Raw genomic sequence first — 9,510 nt, forward strand, 5'->3', positions numbered from 1 at the left:
ATTTTTTTTAAAGTTTTTGAAAAATTTTAAAATTTTTTTTTTTTTTTTTTTTTTTTTTTTTTTTCTTTCCTGGGTTACGTTATCATACACATATTGCTATCATTTGATATTCTAGAATTTTGGGATTGAGATTGAGGTATTGGGAGATTTTTGTAAGGGTCTCAATTAGAAACGGAAGAGACGTTTGGTTCATGAATTAAAATTATGATATTAGAATCATTTTCGATTTACGTGTATTTTTTGTGAGAGAAAACACTGTAGCGAATCATGAACCATGATTCAAATCAGGGTACGAATCCCCTTACCAAACACACCCGGAGATTTTTGGGTCCGGTTTATTTTTTATTTTTTATTTTTTTTAAATAGGATCAGATGTGGGTTTTTGGTTCTCACGTGAGAGGCACATACATTTCCCCTCGTATTTTAACAGATTTTAATAGATGTTAACAAGATGTGTTAGGCCTCGTTCATTTCACAAATTTGAGTTTTTAATTCGAGTTGAGATGTGACATTTTCTGAGAGCTTTTCACTGTAGTAAAAAAAGTTAGCTGCGATATTTTTTGAGAGTTTTTTACTGTAAAAACCTAAAACTGAAAACTCGAATCTGTGAAATAAACGAGACCTTAGATTGCAAGAGTTTAGCAAGTTTCGGGAACAAATTTAAGGGCAATTTGCTGGAACGAATAAAGTTTCGGGAACAATTGTGTTAAAAATTCATTTAGATCACTCCGTTCATTTTACCGATTTGAGTTTTATTATAATAAAAAACTCTTAGAAATAATAGTATTTAATTTTTTTATTACAGTAAAAAATTTTCACATAAAATCACATCTTAATTTGAATTAAAAACTCAAATTTTTGCAATGAAAAAAAAAAAAAAACCAAATGAAACGGTGAGTTTCAATTTCATCAACTGTTGATGTTGGCGTTCATTATGAATGGATGGAAGAGCACAGAGATGATAGATATATGCGGTGTGTATTTATGGTTCTCTTACTCTAGTATCATCTAGGCCAATCCATGGACGCCCTGCACTACTTTCAGGCTAACATGGCTTGCCGCCATAACATCTCATTATCATCATCATCTTCTTCTTCTTCTCTTTCGACCCCAAAATTCCTCTCTGCTTTCAGTCCCATCAACCTCTCCAAACATGTTAATGGTAGCAGAAAAGAAATGCGTGGAATTGTAAGACCAGAAATGCTCGGCCAGTTAAAGACTGGCCTAGAATCAGCTCTGAACAAGCTCAAAAAGCAAGGTTTTTTTTTAATTTTATTTTTCTTCTTTCTAATTTTTGGCGAGTTCTGATTGCTAGGAGTTATGTTTAATTGTTTGTGAATTTCCTTTTGCTTAATTCAGAGACTTTTCCAGATTTTAGGAGGTCCTCGTGGGAAGCTGATGTCGTAAGTGATCATGCTTTGTCATAACTTTAAACTTTATATGTTAATGTCTGGATTAGAGAGTAATACTTTTTATTTTATTTTATTTTATTACAGTTAAGTCCTCAATCTGTTGGAGAAAGAGGGGTGTTAATTGAAAGAAGAAATATAGTTATATTAATGGGTGGCATAATAACTGGAGCCCTCTGGAATGCTTCCAAGGAGGATGGAATTGCTGCTGCAGCCCAATTTGCCGACAGTAATATATCTCTTCCTTTCCGAAAATTGCTAAAATACTATACATTTTTTGTGGCACATCACAACATAAATCCAGCTAATTAATTATACAATTTTTGTGGCAGTTTCTCTTCTTTTTGCTCTGTCTAGACAAATCAGATGTGAATGTAGCAATACTCTTCTATTTTTAGCCCGAAAAAAATAGTTTGGATATAATATTTCTTAGGCAGCATTAATTTTAGAGAATTTTTGGACGCCCTTTCACATCGTTATTTCTGTGAATTTGTAATAGAATGAGTTTAATCTGGTTGGAAAATTGACGTGCATATTGAATAATAATACAGTGCCAGCAATAAGAGGGAAGGACTATGGGAAGACGAAAATGCGGTATCCGGACTACACAGAAACGGAATCAGGTCTTCAGTATAAGGTCATCTATCTTCCATTGCCATTATTCCAAACGTCGTCTCTTTTCTCTTGGTTATATTATTGGTTTTCTTTATTTTTTTTGTCCCATATTTATGTTTCCACAGCCTCCACTATCTGTAGTCAGTTTGATTCTTAATTATCTATCTATGAAGAATGCAGGACAATTGCTGCCGCAGCCCAATTTGCCGACAGTAATATATCTCTTCCTTTCCGAAAATTGCTAAAATATTATACATTTTTTGTGGCACATCACAACATAAATCCAGCTAATTAATTATACAATTTTTGTGGCAGTTTCTCTTCTTTTTGCTCTGTCTAGACAAATCAGATGTGAATGTAGCAATACTCTTCTATTTTTAGCCCGAAAAAAATAGTTTGGATATAATATTTCTTAGGCAGCATTAATTTTAGAGAATTTTTGGAGGCCCTTTCACATCGTTATTTCTGTGAATTTGTAATAGAATGAGTTTAATCTGGTTGGAAAATTGACGTGCATATTGAATAATAATACAGTGCCAGCAATAAGAGGGAAGGACTATGGGAAGACGAAAATGCGGTATCCGGACTACACAGAAACGGAATCAGGTCTTCAGTATAAGGTCATCTATCTTCCATTGCCATTATTCCAAACGTCGTCTCTTTTCTCTTGGTTATATTATTGGTTTTCTTTATTTTTTTGTCCCATATTTATGTTTCCACAGCCTCCACTATCTGTAGTCAGTTTGATTCTTAATTATCTATCTATGAAGAATGCAGGACTTGCGACTTGGAGATGGCCCTGGTCCTAAGAGGGGCGACACTGTTGTGGTACAACACCCCTTTATTTCCTTTTCATTGTCTTCTCTTTATTTTTTTTTCAACTGTCCAAAAAATATATATATATATATATTATTATCAAATTGGTAATTGCATCACCACATATCAATGTTGGTGAGTTAGCTAACTTTTTTTTTTCATGATCGATAGTTGTCTCTTATTGACACACATGTAGTGATGCATCACCAGACACTAGTGATACCAATGCTCACTATTAAATTCATGGCGAACATTTTTGCGTCTAATATGTTGAAAGAGTAGTGTTCTAAACATACTTTTGAGTAGAGATGCTACAAAGTTTGACCTAAAACAACCCAATACAAATGGAAATAGATGTTACTCTTTCATGTTTGAGTTAGGTGGCTTAAGTTAGTTTTTGACTTTTCAATGCAATTTCAGGTTGATTGGGATGGTTATACTATAGGATACTATGGCCGTATATTTGAAGCTCGGAATAAGACCAAGGGCGGTTCATTTGAGGTATTGAATTCTCCTCTCACCCCTTAAAATGATGAGTCTTCTGATAAGCTTGATTTATGGACTATTCATCTTTTGCATTTTCTCTAATTGCAGGGTGATGACAAGGACTTTTTCAAATTTAGAGTAGGATCTCAAGAGGTGAGAGGCTAATACTCTATGTTTATAGCCAGGTGGTATGTGGTAATTTGGAGCATGGAAATGAGAACCTGCTAGATTCCAATGTTCGGTACAATTGTTGAACATGGTAGTATCAGAATGTACTCTTTGATCTTACATTGTGATGGACAAGGACAACAATGAATTTAGGAATTCAATTAAGACTTTGAAAACATAATGGCATATAAATCATACCCTCATCTCTTGTAGGTGACTTGCATTGCCTATCTGTGTTTGGTTGCTCAATTTTAGTTTTTAAATTATCAGGTAATACCAGCATTTGAAGAGGCTGTTTCAAGCATGGCTCTTGGTGGCATTAGAAGGTGCGTGGCATCTCCCATATATCAGCCTTGTGTTATTAAGGAATTGTTTCAAAAAGTTAGTAAAACAACTACTAGACAAAGACATTCGTGTAATTTTATCAATGGGATGAAAAGTTGAAAGATAAGGAGGTTTACTTGAGTCATTGATTTTAAACATTAGGCCTGAGTGCATGTATGGGCAAATTTCACAATCTAGTTCACAGTGGTGCAGGATTATAGTGCCCCCGGAATTAGGATACCCTGAGAACGACTTCAACAAGAGTGGACCAAGACCAACCACATTTTCGGTAACAATTTGGTCTTCTTGGTGATTCTATGATACAATATGGGATTTTGTTTGAAAATTGCAAATTGTTTGTGTGACAGGGCCAGAGAGCCTTGGATTTTGTTTTGAAGAACCAAGGGCTGATAGATAAGACTCTTTTGTTTGATATTGAGCTACTTAAGATCATACCAAACTGATCTTCGACCAAAATTCAACTTAGCTCATCAAGTACAACTTCCTGCATTTAGAGGTTAGTTTCTTTGTGGGCAATATCTTGCTTAAGTGGAAAAGTATTTGGATTATAGCTTTAGTGACATTTGAGTTCTTATGTTTAATTCAGAGTGCTGAGATTTTGATGCATTGATTTGAGGAAGCTGGTTTGATAAATTTCCATCCATCTCGAGGAATGACAGTTTTATCTTTCTGGAGCTCGAGAGTTTTCCTTATTTTTGTTCCGTTTTTGTCGATACAATATCTAAATCTTGGTGTTTTTATTTTATTTTTTTGTTGCTCCAATTACTTGTGTAAATCTTATCTGGTTAAATTGGATTGTAATGGATATAGTACTTTTTCAACCCATCTGGAATTGAAGTACAGTTATTTTATGATAGGTGTTTTTAGTGCAACTGTTATTTTATGATTTTATCATTGAGATCAAATGTTGTTCAATGCCTCATGAGATGAGGAGAAGTTTGTTGTCTAGGATACCCATCTCTCATAAGAAAAGCATGCAAGATTTATGAAGTGCAGGTATAAACTTTCTTCTATTGTTTCATTAATCTTTCTTTTTTTCTTTGCTAAAAGATTAAAGAAATGCTCTAACTTCATCCCAACTTTGTGAATAAAGTGCTGACTTTTGCCACTGAATTTGTCATATTGGACCTGCCCATATCTTCTTCTTCCTTTCTTTTTTCCATTTTTTTTTAAATTTTTTTTCTTTTTGCTGGTCTTACATTGGATAAATCTTGGTCAAACCCAATTTACTACATCTCAGCTAATAATCTAGTTTTCTCATTTTGTCTCTGTTCTTTGCTTTAGGTACTTGGCCACTTGAGAAGAATCATATCATTTGATGTTTGTTGATAATTTTCTTCCAACTCAAAGTCCAATGCTTTTCAGTCAAAATTTCAAGGACACAAAAATACATCAAGTATAAAAAATGCATATTTTTCTACACACTGTTGCTTCACTTAATGTTTTTTTTTTGTTTGTTTTTTTTTTGAAGTTAAAACCACCAAAATCCATGACATAAAGATTCCAAAAATACACTACAACTGAAAGAAATTCAACACAAAACAAGGTTCAATACAAGGCAATTAAATCCGAGCAACAATCCAACAGAAAAGCACGGGAGCTTCAGTGAAGAAAAGTGCCGCAGCAGATACAAAACAAATGCATAAAGAGGAGCCAAAACCATCCTATATGCGAGCTAACTTAGAAATGCCAATAGCCCACCTACGTCTTTTGAGACTAGTTAAAAGATAGTTCTCGTCGCTTGTAGCGCACCATCACCTTTCCTTTCACACCTACAACCATGGCATTCCAATCGGTCTCGGGAAACGGCGATACAAGTTCTAACTCAAAGTTCCTCAATAAATGACTCCATATTGCCTTAATTTGCAAATATGCAAATGGCTCACCAAGGCATCCATGTCTACCACCTCCAAATGAGATATATGAGAAAGGCCCTGCCACCTTGTCCTCTTCTCTCCCAGCTGCAAATCTGTGGGGATCATACCTATCTGGGTCCTTAAAAACATGAGGAAGCCGGTTAGTGAAAGCTGGCGATGTGGCAACTATGTGGCCCTTTGGAATGTCATATTGCTTCCCCTCTCGGGTTTGTACACTAAAATCGCTATGCGAACTACGTAGCAGCATAATCAATGGAGGGTGGAGTCTAAGAGCTTCCTTGATGCTTCGATACAAGACATCCATCTCAGCCAAGATATCATGATCCACCCTCTTCCCATGCTTTTCCATCAGTTTTTTCTGCTCCTCCAATGCAGCAGTCAGGTACTCCTTGTGACGGAGAAGATAGGCTCCAGTCCATGTTGAGGTGATAGAACTAGTGTGCTGCCCAGCAAAGAGAGCGGCAATTAGCAAGCCAGTCACCTCAGACTCGGTTGTTGAGCGGCCATCCTTGTACTTGGACTCAATAAAACACTGTAACATGTCATTCTCTGACTTGCCACTTTGCTTACGGGAAGCTATGATGTTTGCAAAGATTTCTGCTAGCTTCTTGCGTGCCTGGTCACGGCGGCGGTGAGCTGGGATGGGAAGGTATGGGAGGATAACACTAATAGGAAGCATCCCATTGTCAAGGTCATGGAACAAGGCAGAAACATCAGCAAAGAGCTTGTCACGAACTTCTCGGCCCAAAAGACATCTGCTGGCTGTTAGGATAATCAGATGCTCTAGCTCATCCTTCAGGTCCACCTCGCCGCTGTCACCCCACTTGGAGAAGTAATCCTGCGAAATGCTAGTGTGAATGGAAAGAATTAAAACCATGAATCTCCTCCATTAGATATGAATAACAGTGAAGAATACAAGACGAATTAAAAATTTCTAAATAACTGGACCACTGGTTGTGTCTTTAGTCAGGAATTAAACTATGAAAACGTAAAACACCAACTCATTAAGCGAAGATCATGCAACTAAATGTGCGTTTATGAGGAGCATACTGTGAATTGCTAGCAATGTGGCTGGTTATCGTTCATGCTTGAACCGAACATGAAAAGTATAAAGTATAGCTTAATCACATGAAAAGATAGATTACAGAATTATTGTTGACAACTTAATGGTACGTTAAGATTAATTCTAGTAAGCCTTAACAGGAAAATAACTTTACATTTTCAGCTTCTCGAGGTTTTATATAATTTGTGTTTCGAGCCGAATGAGTCGTCTAGCACAATTGGCTGGATTTTGTATATTTAAAAATATTAGTTGAAATGGCGTTTTTCAATCAATCACCATTCCTGGCACAATTTACTAGGTTTTATTGTTGCCATGTAGCAAAGCCTTGGCTTAAAAAGTAACACTCTACCAAGAAAAAAACTCAATGAGCTAACTAACACTTAAAACAACAAAATATTACGAATACATTCGCTCCAAGTTCTCACCTCTGCTTCCGTAACCATCTGATCCACATAACCCTTGAGTTTATTGACTCTGAGAGCCTCCGTGAAGAAGCGGAACTGCTCCTGGCGGACTGAGTAATCGACGTCAAAGACGACCCCGGGTCCAAAAGTCGGCACATTGAACTGGTATACCTCCTGCTGGCTAAGATCAGACTCGGGGGCCTTGAAGAAGTGGGCCGAAACCTCATGGCCAATCAGGAAAGTTATCCTCTTGTGAAAAATGTTCACAGTGAACACACTACCAAGCTTGGGAAACTCTTCACGGAGCATCACAACCGGACCTTTTATGAATCGGAGAAGTCCCCCAACGAGAGGCCAAGTCCTCACCACCGGAGGGAGCCGCTTCTTAGATCGCGGCATTATAAGCACAGAGATGAGCTTGGCCACCACTAGAGTGGCCACTATGAGCAGGCCCGTATTCAACAACTTGTTATCAACATCCATCCTTAGGTGATTCTGATTGAATTATGGGGGACCCAACTGAAAATTTTCACCGAAACAGGAAAATCAGCTAAGCAAATCAATCACATTTTGTAATTAGAAATTACCATAAATTCTAACAATCACAACTCGCACAAAAAGAAAAAAAAAAAAAAAGTCATAAAAGAAACTAACGACATTACAAATTACAATGCAATTCCAGCAACTAGAACTCGCGCTGAAAGAGAAAATATCACTAAAATGAAAAAGAAAAAGGCAAATTCACTAAAAACAATGCAAAAGGAAATAACAACGCCTAGAAAATCCAATTTTATTCAATCCCTTGCTGGAAAGAAAAAAAAAAAGAGTGACGACAATAATCGAAAAGGATGGAACAATTCAGGAAATGCAGGAAACCGGTGATGAGAAATCGAACAAAAAAATACTTGCCAAACTGAAGATTCAGAACAAATAGATAGGGAAAGCAATTAGGATTAAGAAATTAGGGATCTTCGTACGTGATTGACGACGATAATCCCAAGGTTTATATGAAAAATATTAAAGGAGAGAGAGTGAGTAAAAGGAAGTCACTAATTAGGCTTTGTTTGTTAAAATTGGGATCAGCCTCTTTAAAAGAAACTGGACTGAGAAATGAGCGGAGCCGAATTGTGGTTAGGATCTGGAAAACAGTGGGCCAGGAAAAGGTTGTTTGCCGTACACGTGGCGTTCTGCAATTGGTTCCTTACAGTTTGTATCACGTGCCAAGTTGGATTCCTCCGTGAGAATACGACAAAAGGCAGCTAAGCTTGGGCTTCGGGCCGGTTTCTACAATACCAGCAGCGTCCCCGGCCGCCGTTATGGTATGAATTCCTATTTTTTTTTATAATTCGTAACAATATAATTTTTTTTTGGATAAAAAATTTAAATTTAAAAAATCAGAATTAAAATTATTAATTTAAACTCATAAATTAAATAAATCCTTAAAAATCTATTTTTTTTTATAATTCGTAACAATACAATACAATCTAATTAATGACTGATTTCAATTTATGGACGATCTAAAATGTTAAAATTTAAAAGATTCAGGGTTCAATTTGATGATGAACGAAAAATTTGTGGTACATTTCTATAAAAATCTAAGGCAATTTACATCCAGAGATCCATTAGTTATTGAACCACAATTGTAACACATTTTTAAATTCAAGGTCCATTTACCAAAGTGAAAAGATTGGTGTCTAGGTTGCCAAAACTAATAAATTCAAGGTGCATCAATGTAATTAACCCTAGATCAAATCAATCAGTCTTAAAATGAAACAATATAAAAACACTGGTAATCTTCTCTTCGAGATCCTAAACAGTAGTCAAAAGAACCTAGATGTATTGGCAATAAAAAGAAAACAAAACAAAATATAGGGCGAAGTAACCGCTTGTTTGAAATAAAAAAAAGTGGCATATGTGACCGAAGAGAATATAACCAAAAGATCCTAACAACTATTAATCTTATATGATCACAAGTTAGGATAGTGGATGTGGCCTCTATCAAGTTCAAGTGGTAGCTCAGTTACTGATCAGGAATGCAGCGACAGAGAGCCAACCACGTCGACTACAACCATGATACATATATTAATCTATTTAATTAAATCCATTAAATAATACATTTATTTAATTTTTAATGACACATCATATCAGTAAAACTGTTTGGATTATAGACAAAAGTGGATGAAGAGGGTATCTTATTTTGCTTTCTATAAATCAAGGGGTATTTTGATATGTTTTGATAGATTATGAGGTATTTTGAAATAAGGTATATTTCAGGGACATTTGTGAAAATAATCTATTAATTATCTCCATAGCCATTGCCATGTCAT

At 35.9% G+C, this 9,510-nt stretch overlaps 2 protein-coding genes across 6 annotated transcripts; one reads left to right on the plus strand and one right to left on the minus strand.

The window, feature by feature from the left end:
• The first annotated feature begins 1,014 nt into the window (after positions 1-1,014).
• Positions 1,015-4,657, plus strand: LOC21386252 (peptidyl-prolyl cis-trans isomerase FKBP19, chloroplastic). Of its 3 annotated transcripts, none has more exons than XM_024165162.1 (11): positions 1,015-1,258; positions 1,360-1,403; positions 1,497-1,638; positions 1,961-2,046; positions 2,802-2,852; positions 3,261-3,341; positions 3,435-3,479; positions 3,765-3,820; positions 4,032-4,107; positions 4,187-4,335; positions 4,426-4,657. In XM_024165162.1, the coding sequence occupies exons 1-10, from the start codon at positions 1,021-1,023 to the stop codon at positions 4,280-4,282; spliced, it is 915 nt and encodes a 304-aa protein (XP_024020930.1). In that variant the 5' UTR covers positions 1,015-1,020; the 3' UTR covers positions 4,283-4,335; positions 4,426-4,657. The 3 variants fall into 3 exon arrangements, with proteins under 3 accessions (XP_024020930.1, XP_024020931.1, XP_024020932.1); XM_024165163.1 differs by having other exon boundaries at positions 1,372-1,403; XM_024165164.1 differs by lacking the exons at positions 4,187-4,335; positions 4,426-4,657 and having other exon boundaries at positions 4,024-4,099.
• Positions 4,658-5,297: 640 nt separating this feature from the next.
• On the minus strand, positions 5,298-8,236 carry LOC21386253 (sterol 14-demethylase). Of its 3 annotated transcripts, none has more exons than XM_024165156.1 (3): positions 8,161-8,236; positions 7,205-7,702; positions 5,298-6,554 (listed from the first exon to the last, which is right to left on the minus strand). In XM_024165156.1, the coding sequence occupies exons 2-3, from the start codon at positions 7,664-7,666 to the stop codon at positions 5,556-5,558; spliced, it is 1,461 nt and encodes a 486-aa protein (XP_024020924.1). In that variant the 5' UTR covers positions 7,667-7,702; positions 8,161-8,236; the 3' UTR covers positions 5,298-5,555. The 3 variants fall into 3 exon arrangements, with proteins under 3 accessions (XP_024020924.1, XP_010095720.1, XP_024020925.1); XM_010097418.2 differs by having other exon boundaries at positions 8,093-8,230; XM_024165157.1 differs by lacking the exon at positions 8,161-8,236 and having other exon boundaries at positions 5,298-6,564; positions 7,205-7,494.
• Between the last annotated feature and the right edge of the window lie 1,274 nt (positions 8,237-9,510).

Source organism: Morus notabilis, unplaced genomic scaffold, assembly GCF_000414095.1.
Source record: "Morus notabilis unplaced genomic scaffold, ASM41409v2 Scaffold2508, whole genome shotgun sequence".
Lineage (NCBI taxonomy): Eukaryota > Viridiplantae > Streptophyta > Magnoliopsida > Rosales > Moraceae > Morus > Morus notabilis.